The 22,745-nt window shown below is 40.4% G+C and overlaps 1 protein-coding gene across 1 annotated transcript in view; it reads right to left on the bottom strand.

Annotated features, from left to right (window-relative positions):
- Positions 1 to 16,685: 16,685 nt before the first annotated feature.
- The window catches only part of LOC147678720 (cornifelin-like), a 40,225-nt gene continuing 34,165 nt past the window's right edge, over positions 16,686 to 22,745 (bottom strand). Inside the window, exon 4 of the mRNA XM_086946632.1 lies at positions 16,686 to 17,181. Within this exon, the coding sequence (XP_086802758.1) occupies positions 16,963 to 17,181 (219 nt within the window). The 3' untranslated portion in view covers positions 16,686 to 16,962. The remainder of the gene's footprint in view (positions 17,182 to 22,745) is intronic.

Here is a 22,745-nt window from a genome sequence, read left to right as displayed (position 1 = left end):
ACACTCATCCTTCTCCTAATACCTTTATCATAATTTATCCATCTACCTCCTCGTTCTTTCTTTCCTCTTTCTCTTTTTCCCTCTCTTCTTTTCTTTTTTATATAAAACAAATACAAACAAATGAAATTGAGACATTTTCTTATGTAAATAATCATTTATTATGTTGATGTATTTATTTTTTACTATTTATCTCTTTTCAAATAGTTTTCAATGATATGGAATTTTCCAAAGGTTATTAAGTATTTTTCTTGTTCCAAATGATTTTGTCAATTCTTATATCTTTGTTATTTCTTAAATCTCTTTTAATCAATGTAATATCTTATAACTGTGCCTGCGCTTTCAATAAAAATGATTTTAAAAAAAGGAATGTATGGAGGGAGGCACGGAAGGTCAGTAGCCCCGCTGACGTCACACAGCCCTTACACCCTGTCCCACATGGGCAAGGGCCCATTTTCCCTGACCACTATAGTTACATTGGTCTGTCTCTCACTGATTATCTGTAGAGTTTTCTTCTCTCTCTGCACAGTGTGAGGTCAATGAGTGAACGCATCCGAGTGACATGTTTACTGGTCTCCGCCCCCCTTCTGGATGTGTCCATTGAAGACATTTCATTAGCTGGAGTATATTTTAAATAAACAAGCACAGATACTAAATCACAAGTATAGTTTATTAGAAATCCAGGATAATTCAACATATATAGTCAGAAATCAAATTTACCTAGGAAAAATGTAATTATTTAGACTTTATATAGTACTTATTTTAAAGGGAGACGGGGGTTCCTCTGTTTTTTTGTGGATATTGCTAAAGTATAGGACAGCCTTAAGTCTCTGAGTTTCATATCGAAATCTTGAAATGTTGAGGGTTATAATGAGTTTCTGATAAAAATGAAGGTCCTTCAGACTCAACCATCTCCCCTGAGACTTGCTTCCCAAATCTCTCGTCTTTCCACTTACCAAGACACGAGAACCTCCCTTCATGGGCAGAACATCTGCTCCCTGCATCTCTCTCTCCACCCTTAGTTCTGAGGGGTCAGTGTTTGACTGCATTGTCAAGTGTGGGGACAACAGCTTCTGGGGGTGGGGGGATTAGCATTCTTTGTCCTTAAACTATTGGGTTAAAATAAAAAGACAAGCATCTAGGGATTTCTGGCAAAACAAATCACGGGGGTGGGCAGAAAGCAAGATTCAAGCTGTGAGATGCTACAGATGCATAAAAACAGAGATGCTTCTTTTGCAGAGTCAGGACACAAATTTATATAAATGGAGGTTTATTAGGATAACAGGAACAGACCCCTGGGACACAACCGCTCTCCACTCCAACAGCCCTCCTTCTGCCCTCTGGATTCCACCAAAGCATCAGAGCAGACAGGTTGCTAAGGAGCAGCAGTGTTCCAGAGCATTATATAAAATTTGCAAGAGTAAATGATAAACAGAGAAGAATGTAACATATCTCCTTCCTTAAAAAAAAGAAAAATAAACAAATTTACATTATGAACATATGTAATCATCATACTTTTTAGGCATTGCACGTAAACGTCCAGACCTAGTTCTGACTGTAGGAGTAGATACATTATTTGGACAAGGAACGGCTTTACATATATTAGCATCTTGTTGAGAATTAGAAGATGCAGCAACCTCGGTGTCAGAACATAGTGATACTTTTCTTGTGTTCCACCAATTATCATCAGCAAGCTTCACACTGTTCCCTTTAACAAGAACAACTTTTTTGGGAGAAGACCATCTCAAACAACCTTTCCTAGATATGTCCCCCATAAACACTCTTACAAACATTCCTTGCGTGAACAAACGTTTGGTCTTCACAATATTCCTATTATGACGATGACAATAAGCTTTTTGGTACTTTTCCACTCTGTCTTGTACTCTATTTAGATTCACATTATGTTTACCAGCTCTGTTCATCCAAGCTTGTACAGCCACAGAACACGTTAACCTCCCCTTCAGTAAACAGAAGGGTGTCTCTTTTGTCACCGAATGAGGAGTGGTACGATATGACCATAACATGTCCTTGACATGTTACCTCCAAGACTCACCATTCATACATGCTAATTGGACACACTCAACCAATACTCTAATAAAGCGTTCTACGAGGCCATTGCCCCTTGGATGATAAACTGGTGTCGTAGTGTGTTTGATGCCCCACTTTACAAGGAAAGTGTCAAATTCTTCTGAGATGAATTAGGGTCCATTGTCAGTGACAATCTCGGCGGGGCAACCCTCCCTTCTGCAAATATCTTCACAGAATGAAATAATACTAATGGACTTAGCTTCTCTAACAAAAGCTACTTCCGGCCACTTAGAAAAAGAATCCACCATAATTATGGCAAATCTCTCAGACACATTCAAGGTGTCAAAAGGTCCACAAATATAGATGGCCAGTTTATCCCAAGGACCCTTAGGCATGGGGGAAAAAACAATGGTAGTTTCTGGGAAGTATGGGTTATGTCACTACATGCACATGCTATATAATCACGAACATATGAAAAATAAGGAATCAGCACCCATCCAAGAAGTGTTTTTTCATTAATTTTAAAGGTTCATAATGCATATAAGAGTCTTGTGATAAATGAATCCGGATTTCAGTAAGAATTTCTTTTCCAAAGTTCTTTATTTTAACAATACAAGTCAGGAAAAAATCCAAGAACACATATGGATTCCCTTCTTAGCCGACGCGTTTCGTCTCACACATTGAGACTTCTTCAAGGCTCCAATAACGAGTAATAGTCAACAGTCAGTACATCTTGCTGTTGTTTCTTGAAAGCAGCAGATTAAGCTAGTTTCTTGGAGGCAGCAGAATAATCTAGTTTCTTTGTATCTTGAAGACGTGAGTTAACAGAAATGTAGCTCATGCAGGTTCAGTAGTCCCTGCCTATAGCCTCCTTGGGCCTGTACTGCTGTTCTTGTCATACTCGATCTTGTTAAACAGAGAAGGGCATGGTGGCCAGCGCAAGTTTTCACATCACAGGTAGGACAGCATCTCGATGATAATCACGAACATAGCGCTCAATTTGAATGTCCATCCAGGGCCACCAAAAATCCTCTCTAATCCTTCTTTTCATGACAGACATTCCACCATGTCCCTCGTGCATGATTTTCAACAATCTTTCTCTAAGTTTCCCAGGTGCAACCAACCTACACCCTCTCTAAGTAAATTATCTATAACATTCAATTCAGACCATATTACTTTAAATGAATCTAAATCTTTGTGTAATTTCCACCCTTGTTCGTAACTCAAAACACTGTTGACCTTGTTCAAAGCTTCATCCTCTTCAAGAGTTTTTCTCCAATCTTCCTCACTAATGGCCCTGCATACACCTTTCACTTCTGCCACCTTCCATTCATCAGCCTCATCCTCCTGATTTTTATCTAAAGGTAATCTTGATATGCAATCAGCAATACATTCTTTGCACCCGGAATATATTTTATTTCAAAAATATACTCCTGAAGACGATATAACCACTTGGTGATCCTAGGGGTGGCTTTACTTGCACCTCTTGTGGAGAAAAGATCTACCAATGGTTTGTGGTCAGTGTGTAACTGGAATTTAGTTCCCCACACAAATGTTCGAAAATATTGTAGACCCCACCAGCATGCTAGAGCTTTTTTCTCTATAGTTGAATATGTGTGTTCTGCACCTTTTAATGTGCGGGAAGTGAAAGCTACTTCTCTTTTAATTCCTTTGTGCACTTGGTTGAGCACTGCACCAAGACCATAATTGGTGACATCAGTGGAAATAAGGGTCTGGTCTACTGGATCAAATGGCTTTAAAGTGACAGCATTGGCAATGTTTTTTTTTAAAGAAACAAAGTTTTGTGACACTTTTTCGACCATTCAAATTTGGCACCCTTTTTAATTAATTTTCTAAGCTCATGTACCTTATCAGAAAAATGGTGTACAAATTTCGAGTAATATTCTGCAAGACCGAGAAATTATCTAAGTTGGTCTCTATCCTTTGGAGCAAGTGCTTTTTCAGTGGCTTCAACAAGATTCCGTTTAGGTTTTACGCCATCATGCGATAATGTGTGGCCTAAGTACTTAACTTCACTCACACCAAATTTACATTTTTCCAAGGCTATTGTGAGTCCAGCATCTGAAAGTTTCTTCAGAACTTCTTCTAAAATGTCATCGTGTTTGATTTTTTCGCACCCCATACTAAGACATCGTCTTGAAACACTACAACATTTTTTTAACCCGCTAAAACGGATTGCATCAATCTTTGAAATACGGTCGAAGTTGACGCTAAACCAAACGGCATGGGTACACATTGGAAGGCACCTTCTGGAGTAATGAAAGATGTGATGTGCTTAGAATCTTCATGTAATAATATTTGGTGATACGTGTTGGATAAATCCAAAGTGGTCAAGTGTGTACCCCCTTTAACAATTGATAACATTTCATTAATGCGGGGAAGAGGATGTCGGTCTATCCAAATGTTGTCATTAACGTCTCTGAAATCAATACACATCCTAATATTTCCATTATGTTTTCTGGCCAAAACTATTGGACTTAACCATTCTGATGCCTCAATTGGCTCGATTACTCCTTCATTATAAAGCCTATGTAATTTGTTTTCCGAGTTTGTCTCTTAACATTTCTTACTTTATGTACCTTGGGAACAGCATCAACCTTTAAGATGATCTGGTGTTTACATTTTTTTAGACATCCTAACTTCCAAATCGAGAAATTTAGTAACCCACTTGGAAGTGTTTCCAGGCGATGTTAACAATACTTGCTGAGGATGGTTCAGGTTTAACACAATATTGAGAGCTTTTTGCTCTTTCCAACCTAAAAGAGATCTACCCTTGTGCACAATGCATAATTTAGCAGTGGTTTTTCTATTCAAAAAGCACATTTCAGTTTCTACATACCCCAAAAAAGGTAGTTTTTCACTGCAATACCCTTCAGTAATTACATCAGTGGATTGTAACTCCTCCAACTTACCACTCTCCCAAATGGATTTGTCAATGATGGTAAATGGGGAACAAGAATCTGCCCAGACTTGCACATCTTTGTCCTTGATTTTAATTAAACATTTGGGAGGGTGTTAGCTATCTTGTTTGCTCGCTGCACATTTGAGAACTTGGTTGGACTCTATGACCATCACTTCTACACTGTCATTTTCACAGTCACTGTCACATGACATGTCTTCCATTTGAGAAAAATTGGTTTGATCCACCAGATTAACAGATTTAGAGACAATGGAAGATCCAGAGTTCTTGCACCATCTCGCAAAATGGCCCAGTCTTTTACACTTGTGGCATCTGCTTTTAATAGCCAGGCAATAATTAACATCAGCTGTGTGTTTTGGACTACCACACCTGAAACAAAACTTAGATTTAAATTTAGTATTTTCTTGTTAGATATCAGGAATAGATTTTTCCCACCACTTTTTTAACACTCTTTTTTATGTTATGTACCGTTTTATCTTCTTGCTCATTTTTTTTAGATACTGTATTAAGTTCTTTTACATACCTAGAGGTTTTTTCCATTCTTTTAGCTACAGACACTGTTTTGTCTAAAAAAGGATCCTTTAAACCAGGAGGTTTTTCTTGAATTTTGAGATTTGACATTCTATTAATTAATTGATCCCTAATAAGATCATCTCTCATGTCATTGAATTTGCAAGTGACAGCCAGCATTCTCAAATTTGCCACATACTGCTCAATGGTTTCTCCTAGAGACTGCACACGTGAAAATAATTTGTGTTTGTCCAACACAACACTAACTTTCTTTCCAAAATGTTCTTCTAAAGCTTTTAAAGCAATTTCATATATATCAACATTGCTATCCCCTGCAGATTCACTGTCTGTATTAACCTCAATATTAATAGCTTCCATCAGAGGTAATGTTTTTAAAACATTTCTACCTTCCAATCCCAAAATTTGTTTCAGAATGGCTAATTTCCTTTTAGAGACATAATCATCACCCTCAATGGCTTCTAAATAAGTCTCAAATGTTTCTTTCCAATGTTCCCACACCATACATGGTTGACCAGGACTTTGTAGAAAAAATGGTGGTGCAGGAATGACTTGAGATGTCATTTTTTACAAAGAAATCTGAAAAGGAATACAATAAATAACTAAAAGATGAAATACTGTTATAAACCTAGAAGAAAACAAATTTCTCTGTTTATGAATATGCTTTTTGTGCTTGAAAAGATAAAATGCTGTAAAAGTAATAAATAATGTGTTGAATTAGCAATGTCTTGAGTCCTGCAGAGTTAAATTTATCTCAGGAATTGACACGTAACAGTGTGCATGTCACCGATGAACTCCGGATAATGAATGGAGAGGATGACGAATAAATGTTTGATACGCGAGTAATGGGGTGCGTGTCACCGTTGAGACAATACAGCTAAATGTTGACACGCAAATAATGGTGTGCATGTCACCGATGAAACGGTATAGGGTGTGGCCACAACTAACACCTGACGGAAAACTGGAAAGCAAACAGTCAATCAATTTCCCCAAAGATGGCGTGAGCGTCGCAGCGTTCCTCCACCACTCTCCACAGTGGAAGGCTTAGTTGACAATGGCGTGAACTCCAGCGCACGGACGTTAGAATGCAAGTGGTGATCCTTAAGGACTTCTCAGAGCACGGACCACAGAATGCAGACAACAACTCTTTTAAAGGTAAGCAGCGCTCAGCAGCACATCGGTATTGTAACGTAGAATGGCACAATTTTAAAAGTAAGCAAAACTCCTCAAGTTTGCCTCCGACAATGAAATGTCTATGGAAAATCACACATTGACACTGGTGATTCTGCGCTTTTCTTCCTTGTTATTTTCTTATTATACAAGACTTATCAATGCGTGAATCATCCAATACAAGTCTCACTACAGTCGCTTCCTTCCTTCAGACAAAATTTCAGAGTAAGTGACTGTGTTCCAGTGCATCAACACTGCACGAGTTTTAAAGACAAAATGTCTGTTGATATACAGAATGAAACTCAGTGGCAATCTACCATGCCAATAGCAGCTTAGATCATTATAAAGAAGTTGGTTATTATAAGTCTCACAAGGTGAATATCGTCACAAACATTTTAGTTGGGCACAGATAAAGTAGTGTCAACAATGTATATAAAGCTGATCCAGGGGTCACTTACTGTCCAAAAGTATGTTCCAGCTTGAGTACAAAAGATCACAAAACATTGGTGTCCCCTTTATGGAGCGTATCCCATCCTCGTTGCCTGTTTTGAAGAGTCAGGACACATACATTTATATAAATGGAGGTTTATTAGGATAACAGGAACAGACCCCTGGGACACAACCGCTCTCCACTCCAACAGCCCTCCTTCTGCCCTCTGGATTCCACCAAAGCATCAGAGCAGACCGGTTTCTAAGGAGCAGCAGTGTTCCAGAACATTATATAAAATATGCAAGAGTAAATGATAAACAGAGAAGAATGTAACAGCTTCGTCCACGAATGGAATCAATCTTCAGCAGTGAGGTCAATAGAAATACAGACACCAAGAAGAATAGGTGGATTCAAGTGTTCAATTGAGTATTCTCCATACATCCTAGAAACCTCCTAACACAGTCCCCTCCCAGCTCTCACACATCCACAGCTGGAAGTCTCTATCAGTCCCCCAGCCCAGACAGGCACACCTTTAATGCATGCTGCATGGCCGATCCTATTGTGTTCATTCTTCTCAGTCACTCTCTCTCATTGGTCTCCTCTCCTGACCCTCATTTACATAGGGAGTCAGTTTGTCCACAATCATCAGCTGGCAACACAGACAAGCTGATATGGGTCCTCTTTTTGGTTCTAAAGAGGGTAAGTGTGCCCTTTTTTACATAAACTTTACACTGGACCACGGGTGATGTGATGTGATGTGAAAGGTATTTGTAAAGCGCGACGTACACTATACAGTTTCTTGGCGCTGGTAAGCAATAGGATCTATTACAATGGGGAAGTAGTGGCCCCATGCCTGCAAAATTAGGTCAAATGCATCCATCATTACCACCAGCAACATTGAGCGGTGCAATGTGAGTTTAGCAATTTAATCCAAGTGGGTTCACTGGCGAGCTCTAGCTTACATCTGGACATAAACAAACAAGCGCCACTGAGGGCGACACTCAGTTTTGGAAGCAACAAGATTTGTCAGTCGAGACCGGTGCCATTCTGACACTATGGTGCTTTTGCGATATGGAGGCAACAAGTGACATCACTGTAGCTATGGGGCAGTTGTCTGTTGACAGCTTTTTTGAGCTAGGAGACAGGAAGTTATATCACTGTAGCCCTGGGCAAGCCTGTCTGTTGACAGATTTTGTGATCCAGGAGACAGGAAGTGATATCACTGAAGGTCTGGGGGCAGCTTGCCTCTTGCCCTGGGGGGTATACAGTCAAAATATCGAGTTTTTATTATCGATTTGCATTAATATGGATTAAAAAATATAGAATGGACAGAATATCGACTGGACAGAATATAGACTACAAAAATATCGAATAGGATAGCATTAATATCGAATTAAAAAATATAGAATGGACATAATATCGAATGGACAGAATAAAGACTACAAAAATATAGAATGGACAGACTATAGACTACAAAACATAGAAGGACGGAATATAGACTACAAAAACATAGAATGGATAGAATATAGACTACAAAAATATCGAATTTGAGGTAAGTAAGTTATTATGTTAGTATATGTTTGAAAAGTGTATATTTATTTTATTATTTATATTAATTATTTATTTTTATGGTAGTTAGTTTTTGCGTAATATAATTCTGTAGCGGGTTGTGGGTTTATAGGGGAATAGGGTGGGAAGTAATTTAATTATGATTAATTAAATATGTTAATTTATTTATTGGTATTTATTTTGAATTAATTGTTAATTAATTATTAATTGGTAATTAATTGAAATATAATTGGTCATTTTTTTAATTAATTGATTAATTGATAATTATGTTAATTTTACTAATTTATTTTCTGTAGCGGGTTGTGGGTTTATAGGGGAATAGGGTGCAACGTAATTTAATTATAATAATTACATGTTAATTTATTTATTGGTATTTATTTTGAATTAATTATTAATTAATTATTAATTGGTAATTAATTAAAATATAATTGGTTATTAATTAACATTAATAGATTAATTGATAAATATGTTAATTTTAGTAATTTATTTTCAGTAGCGGGTTGTGGGTTTATAGGGGAATAGGGTGGGAAGTTATTTAATTATAAATAATTAAATATGTTCCTTTATTTATTTGTATTTATTGTGAAATAATAGTTAATTAATTATGAATTGGTAATTAATTAAAATATAATGGGTAATTCATTTTAATTAATTTATTAATTGATAACTATGTTAATTTTATTAATTTAGATTATGTAGTGGAATGTGGGTTTATAGGGGAAAAGGGTGGGAAGTAATTTAATTGTAAGTAATTCTATTTTTAAATTATTTTTAATTTTATCCATTTTTTTATTATTTTCTAATTGTTAACTAAGTTATTGTTAATTGTTAAATAATTTGTATTAGTAGGTAATTATTTTGATAAATTATTTTTTATTTGCATTTTTAATTGATTAATTAATATATTATATAAAAGTGTTAAGTATTTTAATTAATTTGTAATTGGTATTATTATTGATTTTATTTTTATTTATGTATGAAGTATTTACTTTCCCTACTGTTGCACTCACTGGAGTGGGAATAGTAATTTTTACCCTCCTGCTATCCAATGCTTTTCCTACTGTTGCACTCACTGGAGCGGGAATAGTAATTTTTACCCCTACGCTATTCAACGCTTTCCCTACTGTTGCACTCTGGAGTGGGAATAGTAATTTCTATCCCTACGCTATCCAATGCTTTCCCTACTGTTGCACTCCCTGGAGTGGGAATAGTATTTTTGACCCCTACGCTATCCACCGCTTTCCCTACTGTTGCACTCTCTGGAGTGGGAATAGTAATTTTTACCCCTGCGCTATCCAAGGCTTTCCCTACTGTTGCACTTTGTGGAGTGGGAATAGTCATTTTTACCCCTATGCTATCCAGCGCTTTCCCTACTATTGTACTCTCTGGAGTTGGAATAGTAATTTTTACCCCAACGCTTTCCCTACTGTTGCACTGTCTGGAGATGGAATAGTAATTTTTACCTCTACGCTATTCAACGCTTTCCCTACTGTTGCACTCTCTGGAGTGGGAATAGTAATTTTTACCCCAACGCTATCCAACGCTTTCCCTACTGTTGCACTCTCTGGAGTGGGAAAGTAGTTTTTACCCCGACGCTATCCAACGCTTTCCCTTCTGTTTCACTCTGTGGAGTGGGAATAGTAATTTTTACCCCTACGCTATCCAGAGCTTTCCCTACTGTTGCACTCTCTGGAGTTGGAATAGTAATTTTTACACCTACGCTATCCAACGCTTTCCCTACTGTTGCACTCTCTGGAGTGGGAATAGTATTTTTTACCCCTACGCTATCCAGCGCTTTCCCTACTGTTGCACTCTCTGGAGATGGAATAGTAACATTTACCCCTACGCTATCCAATGCTTTCCCTACTGTTGCACTCTCTGGAGTGGGAATAGTAATTTTTACCCCTACGCTATCCAGCGCTTTCCCTACTGTTGCACTCTCTGGAGTTGGAATAATATTTTTTACCCCTACGCTATCCAACGCTTTCCCTACTGTTGCACTCTCTGGAGTGGGAATAGTAATTGTTACCCCTACGCTATCCAACGCTTTCTCTACTGTTGCACTCACTGGAGTGGTAATAGTAAATTTTACCCTTTCCGCTATCCTACGGTAAAAATATTGTAATTTATTTATTAATATTATGTATACATATATATATATATATATATATATATATATATATATATATATATATATATATGTATTAACAAATCAAATTGTATGTTTTTTTTACTTACATTAATTATTTATTAATTTTAAGGTTATTTAAGTATTTTAAGGATGTTTAAGTTCATTATATTTAAAATTTCATTAATTTTTAATTAATTTAAAGCATTTAAAAAAATTCGATATTTTGACTAACTATATTGTTTACATTGATATTTTTGATTCGATATATTTTACTTACCTGTTTGGAGATAGAAGGTCAATATTTTGGCATTCTTTATTTTTACCTTGATATTTTGGTAGGTCGATATTTTGGCATTCTATATTATGTCAGTGATCCGCCCTGGGGTGGTCTGTCTGTCCACTGAATTTGTGATTCAGAGACTGGAAGAGATATAACTGTAGCACTATGGTGGTCTGTCTGCTAATTGATTTGTGATCTAGAGACAGGACTTTAAATCAGTATAGCACAATGTCGATCTGTCTGTTAATTGATTTTGTGGTCTAGAGACAGTAAGTGAAATCACTGCAGTGCTATGTGATCCGTCCATTAATTGATTTTGTGATCCAGATAAAAGAAGTGATATCACTGTAGCCCTGTTATGTTATGTTAAAAATACTTATTAAGCGCACTTACACCTAACGGTTTCATGGCGCTGTGAGCGGGGGAGGGCAGACAGTTTAGCAGTGAAGTAACACAAACAATATTTAATCATAGGCTTTATGAAACAAAAGAGTTTTCAGGAGTGACCTGAAGCGAGCGTAGGACTTAGTTAATCTCAGCTCCGGGGGTGTGCATTCCAACAGGAAGGGGCAAGAAACGAAAATCTAAGGCCACCATGTTTTTTGCGTTTGAAGGTAGGGGTGGTGAGCAGAGCCAAGTGGGAGGAACAAAGATTACGTGACGGGAGATAGTGATAAAGGAGAGAGGAGATGAACACCGGATCTTGGCCTGCCAATGCTTTAAAGGTGATACAGCCTAATTTAAATTCGCAGCGCTTGGCCACCGGGAGGCAGTGGAGAGTTTTAAGCAGGGGGCGGACATGATGGTGTCTAGGTTGATGAAAGATTAAACGTGCAGCCTGCTTCTGCACCAACTGTAGATGGTTTAGCTGATACGCAGGGATGCCTACATAAAGAGAGTTGGCGTAATCAAGCCTGGACACTACTAGGGCCAATAAAGCCAGAGTAAGGGCCTACGTGGTTAAAAAGCGAGAGATCTTACGGATTTTCCGAAGGTGGAAAAAACTAGAGGAGACCACTGCATTGATATGGGGCTTTAAAGAAAGGTCCTTACAGATAATAACTCCAAGGCTCTTGGCGGAGTCCACAGGGCATGGAGGGGGACCAAGGCAAGAAGGCCAGAAATTAGAGCTCCAGGGATTAGAGACGCGACCGGTTAGGACCAACTCGGTCTTATCGGGGTTGAGTTTTAATTAAATGATTGTTCTCCATCCAGTTGCTGATGAGGCATAAAGTAGACTGGAAATTATAAATAGACTGATCAGAGGAATCAATATCAAAAAGTAGCTGAATGTCGTCAGCGTAGTTAAATGCAGTGACTTTACTGCCTTGCAGGGAGCGAATAAGGGGGGTCAGATATAAATTAAAAAGAAGGGGATAGAGGGAAAAGCCCTGGGGGACACTGCAGGTCAGCTTAACCTTTTCCCCTGAGAAGTTAGAGAGTCGGAGCAGCCTGGTGGCGATCGGTCAAGAAAGAGCGAACCCACTCCAGGGCTGTCCCCCGGATGCTGGCCTCTTCGACACGGTTGACCAAAATGTCTTGGTCGACCATGTCGAAGACGGCCGACAGATCCAGGCGCACCAAGGCCTGGCTGGTCCCTAGGTCCGCCCCTCTCCACAACCCCTCCATCACTGAGAGAATGACTGACTCAGTCGAATGGGCAGGTCTGCAGCCAGCCTGTTGCGGGTCAAGGAACAGGGAGCCTTCAATGAAGGAGCTCAGGAAGCCAGTGACATGGGCCTCCAACACTTTGCTCAAGTAGGGAAGAAGGGAGATTGGACGAAAGTTGCTCATCACAGAGGGGTCGGCATTGGGCTTTTTCAGGATAGGTACTACTTCGGCGGTCTTAAAGGATTCAGGGACCCGGCACAGTCCTAGGGAATTATTAAGAAGGGTCAGAGGAGGTGTGGGGCAAGCAGAGAAAGCCTCTCGTAAGATGTGGGGGGGGACAGCAGTCAGTAGAGGAGCCCGACCCAACCTTTTTCAACAGGGCAAAGAATTCATCCTCCGACATCGGAGGTATCTGATCTACTGTATGGGGATTTTTGGTGGCCAGTGGGGGAGGCAGGTGTAGGTGTAGAGGGTGCCGTGCGGTGGGCGATACTGTTTTTAATTTTGACAATTTTCTCCACGAAAAAGGAGTTAAGGGAGTCACAAAGGGCTTGAGAGGGGAGAGGTTTGATAGTCACCCTATCTGGAAGTGAACGTTCTAGTACAATAGAGAAAATGTCTTTAGCCATTGTGACGGAGTCTATAATCTTGGGACCTCATCTCCCAGATGTGGACACCAGTGGGAATTTCTTCCAAATTTATTTAGCTCTAATTATGTAATTGTTTAACCCTTAGCAAAGAAATTATTGGCAAGGCCATTATCCAGCCCCAACCGTACCTACATTAGATGCCAGGGACAGAATCTTCCAATCCCCTTTACAGACCCTAATTTAGCACAACAACATTTTAACCTAGAAAAGAGATTTGTCGCTGCCCAAATCATACACAGCTATTATATCCAGGCTGGAGCTACCCCTGATGTTCAGAATGGAATGTTCTTGCCTGTGCTTAAGGTCATGACTAAAGAATGGTTCCCCATGGTTCATTCATATTCATACATGGCATTTTGATTGCACATTTTCCAGAAAAGCGACCATCCCTTGTCAACTTGTGGCTGCTTTCAACCTCCCACCCACACTTTTCCAACATGGCAGTAATGTATTCCTCTGCCCAGCCCAGCAGCACTCACATTGTTGGCCCCAGAGAAAACAGCTGTAAGTGAAATGCTACTAAACATGCTTTTTAGTCAGTTTTTAAGCACCCCCCAAAATTGTAGGGCATCCTTTTGCTTGAATAGAGCCGCGATGACTTGAAAAAACTTAAATATGAGAAGCTATTAGGGTCGGGTCGGAGTCAATGGAATATCAGAGCCAGAAATTATTCAAGGCAATTCTTCAGCCTGCATTTCTGGACTTTACACAGCTGCTTCTGTAGGTACCAGCAGAAAGTCCTACATGTATATAACTACATTTCTTAATATTCTGTGTAATTATATTAAGTCACTACAAACATAATGTTTCTTTATCATCTAAACATATATTCAGAGTGTCACAGTGTTGTAGGGTGCTCTATACAGGAGCTGCTCTACACCTAAACTCTGAAAATACCCAGAGTTCTCTTTGTCTTCTATATATATTAATTTTTCAAAAATATTTTAAAATATTGGTAGTGAGATGTTTGTTTACACTGGTAAAATAGTCAGTATTAAAAATATGAACAAGAACTCATAAAAATCAGTCATTTCCATTTGCTTTTCTCCTCAAATTCATTGCCCGTCAGCCTGCTCTTGACCCCAGGGCTCAAATTTGCAAAGATGCTGGAGACCTCAGAAGACATCTGTCAGGGTAAAGAGAATAGTTTTTCCTCACCCCATAATCTACAATCTTTGGCAATTCCTGCTTCCAGGGGCCTCTAGTGTCACTCATCGCGAGTGAGGCTCACACATTATGAGGTCACATTGAGCCCTCTTCATGCCTGGCTGAATCTCACATCTGGTGATGTTGGTTAGAAGCTGGCTTCCTGGCAGGGCTCTGTTTAGACCCCTGAGGATTGCCACAAATCCGATAATAGCCCAAGAGGCTGCAGCTGGCCCTCCAAACCAGGGACGGGGCGGTGGGGGGCTCTGCTTACTTAAATGAGGTGCTGTAGTTGATTTATTAATTTAACTTTCAGTATGTTTCTCACATGTAGCTGACACCCCTTCCTGTGACATCATTGGAGTCAAAGATCATGTTGCATTATTTACTATGATGCCAAGGAGGCTCTTCATTTTGTTCTCTTCAACCCCGCCTCCTTCAGATGTTTGACATGGCGACCGCTGAGAGGTACAGTCCCAGCAGACTAAGGGACTGGTTTAGAGTTTAGCAGACTACAAATACTATGGGAAAGGGCTTGTACCACTTGGAGCTGCTGAGCTCTGATGATTGCAGGAAATACTCAACCCCCCATTGGTCACCGTGAGACTGGGCATTGCTCGAATGCTGGCTCTGCCTGCTACAGAATAATTTACAGTGTTGTGAGGCAAAGCGCTTGCCAATATGGATGAACCATTGAATGCCTCTTAAAGACAAACTTCCAAGAGCAACAAAACTAATTAGCAACCTGCAAGCAATGAGGAAAATCAGCCAATGAGAGCACTTGGAATGCAGGCATTACGTGCAGTTGTTTGCCTTCATTCTGCATGGGCTGAGAGTTTGACACCAGGGCATAGAGCGGGCAATTAGAGTGGGCGAAATTGTCCACCATATTGGGTGAAGTCACAGGCACCATATTGCTCTCATGCTGTAAGACCCCGCCAGCAGTTAATTTGCCTCTCCCTCACTGGAAGCCTTTGGTTTTAGATCTGGCCCCTGGGGTGGGCAGTTAACAGTGATTAACAATCACTGCAGAGGGGTGATATTGACCAGAATGTCCAGAGGCAGACTGGACCACAAAGGATTCCTGGGGTTCCACAATATCACTTTTCTTTTGAACTACGGGTAAGGCTAGCACAGTACGTCATGCAAGCCTCATGCCTTGATACACAAATAAACTCTATCTTTTAATTTGCCCCACAATTCGTTGATTTTCATAAATGCAGTACTGCAATATGGAGCTATAATGCTATATAGTGGTTCTGATGATGTGATACATTTTGCCACAAAGCCAAGGGCCATGATTGAACTATAATACACAGGTGAACCATTAATAATTTTATAATAGATGGGAGCTTGCAATAATCCCTGTATAAACGCTTGTCTCTGATTTCTTAAGTACAGGTGACTGCTGACAACAGGATGACGTTGCTGCTCAACTGTAATAAGTTATTACAGTTGAGTTCTGATGTCACAATGACTGCTGCCAGAGGCAGCAGCTAAGGGGAAAGGAAGGTCATCTAGTGTAGTTACAGCTGCAGTTTTTAACAAGGAAAATGAAACATGTTTTTCTAAATGAACAGTTATCAACAGAAAACAGATATTTATGGCAATAGGATTATTTTTGCATGCTTCAGGTACTGCAGAAAAGAGTATCTCAATGACCCTTTATACAAATTCTGAGCTAGAGCCTATGTTAAATTTGATTTATATTAAACTGATTTTAATATATTTTTGCAACAAATATCTCCCTGCTTTTTAGTCTGTTACATGTTCCTACATGTTTATATTAAAGAGAAACGTAATGAGGAGTTAAGCAGTTTGTGTGAAGATTTATGGTGTGACCATGTATTATAAGAAATAAAGGCCCCCATCATCTATTATTAGGCCATTGCAAGTCACCTCGGATCTCCATGACCATATAAAGGAGCCCTGCCTTCTGTCTTTTTCCTCTAGATGGTTATGGAATGCCCCAGTGACTTGCAGAATTCTCATAATGTGCATTAGGGGGTACTTTATCCCTTACATACAGTACACATAAAAATGATGTAACTTGTTTTGGGGATTCCCACAGCTTTAGATCCATAATTCATGGGGACAATGTAATTCATGTGAATTATGTAACTAGGTCATGACATGAGTACTTCTCGTGAACTATAGGCGTTAAAACCACTGTGCTTGCAGGACATTAACAACAGATACAAATGCACCATCTTATATATTTTATTTTCTTACATCTTTTCAAACCTGGTGTTAACAATATGAATATTTTGCTATGTGAATTAAAATAAAATTCAAATATTTGGTAAGCATGATGTGCTCTCATCTTGAACAGCATTCATCCCATACATAAAATGTCCAGCACACCTGTCCTGATGCCACCTTTGAGGAAAGGGGTTCACAGGCATACAGTGGCGGGTGTGTGTGTTGGAGTGAATAGCGGTGGCCACCCTGCAGCAATCGGACCCCGCTTTAACGCCTGCATTACTTATGCTGCTGCACGGCCTGAGCCTTGCCATCGGAGTAGGGCGGAGGCATCTGATGAGCCTTGCCATCGGAGTAGGGCTGGGGCGTTTGAATGGTGGTGGTCTGGGCGTTGATGATGCTGAAGGGCTGCTTCCTCTTCTTGATCTCTCGCGCCATCTGGCACCAGGAGCAGGAGTAGCACCAGCACAGCACGCAGCAGTCATCGAAGATGGAGCCCTGAAGGGAGAAGTGTGGGTTAGCAGATAGAGAAACAAGTTACTTTTATATAAATATTGGATTAATTCTGCCCATCGTGCTATTGAACAGAGAGAAACACCTATTCATTAAGTCAGGGCAGTGAACTCTGTTCCGCTCGCGGAGTTTGCGGAGTTTTCCGCACTCCGTGTTCATCAATGCGAAGTTGGTGAGTGCGAGCAAGGAAAATCCACCTCCTGGCGAGATTTTTCCTCCTCTGCAATCATCAACATCAAGTTGGCGAGTATGGAAAATCAACCTCCCGGAGAGATTTCTCAACGCGGGCGGTCAGATTTCTCATTGCGAATGGTTGTGTATGCTTGTGACCGCTCACTTTGAGAAGCCATCTGTTTGCGTTGAGAAAGCTGCAGTTCGAGTAAAATTCTATTCAAGCGGCAGAAAGGGAGTAGTGCACGCTTGCGCTGTGCATGGTGCAGTTTGAGATGATTGCACAGTGCGGATAAGCACCTAACACTGAAAATCACCATAAACAGCATTTATATAAAGAAACTCCGCCGCTTGTAGAGCTCTGCGTAGCAGGGTGGAGGTTTTTTGTACATTGCAGAGTCACGCCTAGTGAAACTCCGCGAACTCCGCCCAGGCTTACTATTCATTTTATTCTTTCACTTCATTGTAATTTAATCATAAAGCACTTTTAGCATCTGCTTTTCATTTCACAAGTATAAAAAAACAGCTGCAAACTTGAAATTAGTATCAAAAATAATATATATATAAAATGTTATTTATAGTGAAGCAGGCGCTTGCATGAGGTCTTTTCAGGAAGAGTAAAGCCTTGAGAGATAGTGAAAGGCCCCTTGGGAGTGAGGTAGACTGTATAGTGCTTGCAAGATTCAGATTTGCTGTACTGTGACTGACCACTAGGTGTCACTGCATATCAGCAGTGCACCTATGTAGATTTATAGGGCCTAATGAAATTTCCATCTGCAAAAAGTGGTCATAAATTGTGATCCAAATTATTGCGAATGAAAAAGAAATATGTGAGTCGACCTATGTACTAATTCTGAACCACAGTGAGTCGCAATCCAACCTACCTCCTCAATATTCACAAGATATGTCATTCATTGTGACTCACTACGATTGGATCGTGCAAAAAACACAGTTGATGGACAGAATGCAGAACAATGTCTTACATTCACCCCAGTACAAAGATCTGGGCCGAAATCCATAGTTGTTTTGCACTCCACACCACCCTAGGTCAGACAATGGCTATATGCAAATCAGCCTTGACCCTGTGCCTCATGGGAACAGTCCAGCCCGAACTACCAAGCAATGTCTTTCTTAGACCGGAATCAGCCTTCTTCACGTCTGAGCATACCCAGCCCATTCGGGGTGAAAATTGCAAAAAACACAGTTTTGGAGTCAAGCTATCCAGGCTGAAGAAGGCTGATAGCCTGCATTCTGTCCATCAACTGTGTTTTTTGCAATTTTCACTACGATTGGATGGCATCACAGGGATGGTTGCCTTCCGGTGTTAACAGAACACCTGTCTGTGATCACATTTTAAATAAAGTCACCTTTTTTCTTTTGAATGTGGTCCATTTTCCTTAAAGGAAACAGGGCTGCATTTCAAAAGGAAAGATTTTTGTTTGCTGTTTCGAGTGGTCCCGAAGGCCACTGACTCCTCCCCAATAAACTTTTAACATTCTCAAAAAGGAAGTGGCCTCAAGGATCCCATTTGCAAAAGGGATAATACCTTCTTGAGGTGTAGGTTAAATGTCAATGTTTTGGGACCAGGTTACAGTAACAAAATATTGATACATACCATAACGAATCGCAAATTGGAAGAGACACCCTAAAAACGCCCCTTTTAAAATAGCAATGTCATTCAGTAACGCGTTACTGAATCGGAAAATGGGTTTAGAGCATAACAAAAAGTTATTTTGTGATTGCAAACCTAGTCATTTTGTGAAGCACAGGCTTTCACAATTGCAAAATAGCTTTGTACATGATGCCATGATTTAGCTAAGCATTCATCTAAACATGTTGTATTGACATATTACACTACACCAACAGTACACTTTAGACCCAACTTTTTGCAGCATTATGCGAACAGCATGGTTCCAAGCCATTTAGTTGGCTCACTGCTTGCCAGATCAACCATTGTAAACAACGTACACTTACCACACCCACATACACATGTAATGGCATAAAAGTCACAGTATGACTATGGAACAAGACACCTGAAGCTGAGCGAAGAACTACCTCACACCCCAGCAGAGCAAAACAAGAAGTAATGTCCTTTGGCAATTACACAATGCATTCCGTCACTGAACAATACACCAGTCTATTCCAACCATGCCGCCATTATCCAGTATAAAGCACCTGGAACAATATGAAACCAAACTAAATGCAATACCAACAGGTCCCTTTGAGTCCAATCAACAAGTGTCCCAGAACCATAAATTGCGACCAGGTTCCAAAAGCTGTACGAGACCATGCAAACGCCAGGAATACATGACATAGATACACTTATTATAGTTCTCCTAAAATGAAAAATGCTGTAGTGACTCCTAGTGGCTACCAAGGAGACTGTCATTAAAATACTGGTCCAACTTAAAGCTTCCTCCAAAATGCATAGATTTGGAGGGAAAATGTAAAGTCCCTGGGCCCTTGCACCAGGAAGAGCCCCGGCCAGGAAGAGCCTCGCACCAAGGAGAGCCTAGTGCCAAGAAGAGCCTAGCACCAAGAAGAGCCCAGGCCAGGAAGAGCCGGAGCCAGGAAGAGCCGGAGCCAGGTAGAGCCCAGGCCAGGAAGAGCCTGCGCCAGGAAGAGCCCAGGCCAGGAAGAACCTGAGCCAGGTAGAGCCCCTGCCAGGAAGAGTCTAACGCTAGGAAGAGCCTATAACTAGGAAGAGCATTGTGCAAGGGAGAGCCTAGTACCAGGAAGAGCCTAGTGTCATAGAGAGCCTAGTGCGAAGAAGAGCCCAAACTAGGAAGAGCCTTACACTAGGAAGAGCCAAGAGCCAGGAAGAGCCTAGCACCAGGAAGAGCCTAGTGCCAAGAAGAATCTGAACTAGGAAGGGCCTCACGCTAGGAGGAGACTAGAGCAAGGAAGAGCCTTGTTCAAGGGAGAGCCTAACAACAGGAAGAGCCTGATCTAGGAAGAGTCTGATACTAGGAATAGCTTAGCACCAGGAAGAGCCTGAGGCAGGAATAGCTTAGCATCAGGAAGAGCCTGAGCCAGGAATAATCTAGCACCAGGAAGAGCCTGAGACATGAAGAGCCTAGCACCAGGAAGAGCCTGAGCCAGGAAGAGCCTAGCACCAGGAAGAGCCTGAGCCAGGAATAGCCTAGCACCAGGAAGAGTCTAGTGCCAGGAAGAGCCCCGGCTGAAGAAGAGTCTAACACTAGGAATGAGCCTGAGCCAAGAATAGCCTAGCACCAGGATGAGTCTGAGCCAAGAATAGCCTAGCACCAGGAAGAGACTAGAGCCAGGAATAGCCTAGCACCAGGAAGAGCCTGAGCCAGGAATCGCCTAGCACCACTGTTATATTCTGTTATTGTTAGGTAATTTCCATGTGTCCTGGCAACTGATGCTCTGCTCCAATGCAACAAGTCTCTTCTACTTCTGGAATCGAGCCAGATTCAAGAAGTTGAGAGACACTGTTGCGCAGGATCTCAGAGCTTCCCATCGGGCATGTCTGGATACTAATAAACAAGACTTACAACATCCTGTGCATCCTGTTGTTATATTCACAGGTTAGGCCCATGTACCGAGGCAGCTTATTCCTTACATTGTCCTAGAAAATAAAATTTCTGCAGTAAACTTTTGCACACATTTGCATGCCTAATAATATTGGATTAGTTTCTCTGAATCTACTTTGTTTATGTCAAGGAGTCATTGTCTTGTCATTGTCAATGTTTTGACCGCGGCAAAGAAGAAAAGAAAAGCCAAAGCCCATCAGAGTGGACAATATCCTAATTGGAGAAAATTACACCCTAGCAGAATGCTGTTGTTCAAAGTTCTGCTCAAAGAATTACAGCATCGGAATTATGCAACATTCAAGATGGCCGCCGTCATCTCAAATGAAGCGGTCTAGTGGTTTGAAGAGAATCCTACCAATGCGCGTGTGTGAGTAAAGCGCATTGCACTTCAACTGAACTCCTGAAGAAAAAAGAAGTGTCTCGTCAGCCCGCCTGAAATTCTGAGTGAAGAAATCCCTTAGTGTCTCCCCAGGGCGGTTGTCTCGTGAGAAAAAACATGAGGAGAGTTTGTTAGAGTAAAAGAACTCTTGAGGTAGAATTATTTAGATTGCAGTTTTCAGAGTCACACACCAGCTTTGTCAAGACGACTAATTTCTAAACCTGCCCTTTTAAGGTAAAGCGCCTGCAACTAATGAATAGCAGCAATAAGTTCAAGTCAGCGCGTCAGTGGAAATCTAGTCAGCGCGCATGAATAAATGCTTATTGCCAATGCCAGTGATACTATTGAACAGCAGCGAAAAGGCCTCGTAGCGCGTCAGGGCAAATCTAGTCAGCGCGCATGAGTAACTGTTTCTACGCCAGTACAACAAAGAGCTGAAGAGAACAGGTTTCGTCAGCGTGTCAGTTGAAATCTAGTCAGCACGCATAAGAAACAGCTAATAGTGGACGCCAGAACAACTTTAGAACAGAAGCAAAAAGGTTTGTCAGCGCATCTGAGAAAAGTTAATTAGAGTAGAAATCAGAAGTGAACAACCGCAGACCTTTTTTTTATTATTTAGCAGCTGGAACTAAACCTATTATAATATGGATCTAACAGGAAGATACATGTGAATTTTCTAGTCAGTGATCTTAGAGAGCATTATACTACAATAACTAAATTTATCAAGGATTACAAACCTATAAATATATATATATATATATAAATATATTCACTGAAAAACCATAGGTTACAGACATGTTATAGTTAGGAATTATCATTTAAAAAACCTTGGAAATTTACTGAAAAAAACATAGGTTTCAGAGGTGTTATAGTTAGCTGGACATTTCACTTGTACAAAACCATTGAAATTCCTCTGTTATAGTTAGTTGTACTCACTATTGATCACGCACACGCAATCCACTGCTGATGATGTCACATATTACATAATTCATGACATGGTCACTGGGGTTGGATCCTCCCTAGGGGGGATTCTTAGCTCTACACCCATACACATTCTAGGCACACTCAGAGCAGGGTGTGCATCATAGAAGAATGTTAGATTACCATTTTGCCTATATGCCTGCATATATTCATTGCTTCAGCACCCTGATAGAAATGTATCTACTGTTTACTCTTTTAGTGCTTGTAATCTCCTTCATTTGCTTCTGTCTCCTAATCATTGCAGCACACATTATGCAAGAATAACGTTGGTTTAATAAATATTATTGAAAATGCCCCACTGCGCATTCTCTGTGTACCTCTCTAAGAGCAAGTGAGCACGAGTGACTGAGCAAACAATGCTGTACTGTTTAAAAGATTCCTGAGGAATCAGGGTTGTAATGTTCAGTGGTTGCCAGAAACTGTTCGCTCCCTGATAGGTTAGGGGGCTTAAAGTGGCACTG

Source organism: Lissotriton vulgaris, chromosome 12 (genome assembly GCF_964263255.1).
Source record: "Lissotriton vulgaris chromosome 12, aLisVul1.2, whole genome shotgun sequence".
In the NCBI taxonomy this organism is placed as follows: Eukaryota; Metazoa; Chordata; class Amphibia; order Caudata; family Salamandridae; genus Lissotriton; species Lissotriton vulgaris.
Note: the sequence above shows the minus strand (reverse complement) of the source record. Positions and strands in the feature narration are given on the sequence as shown.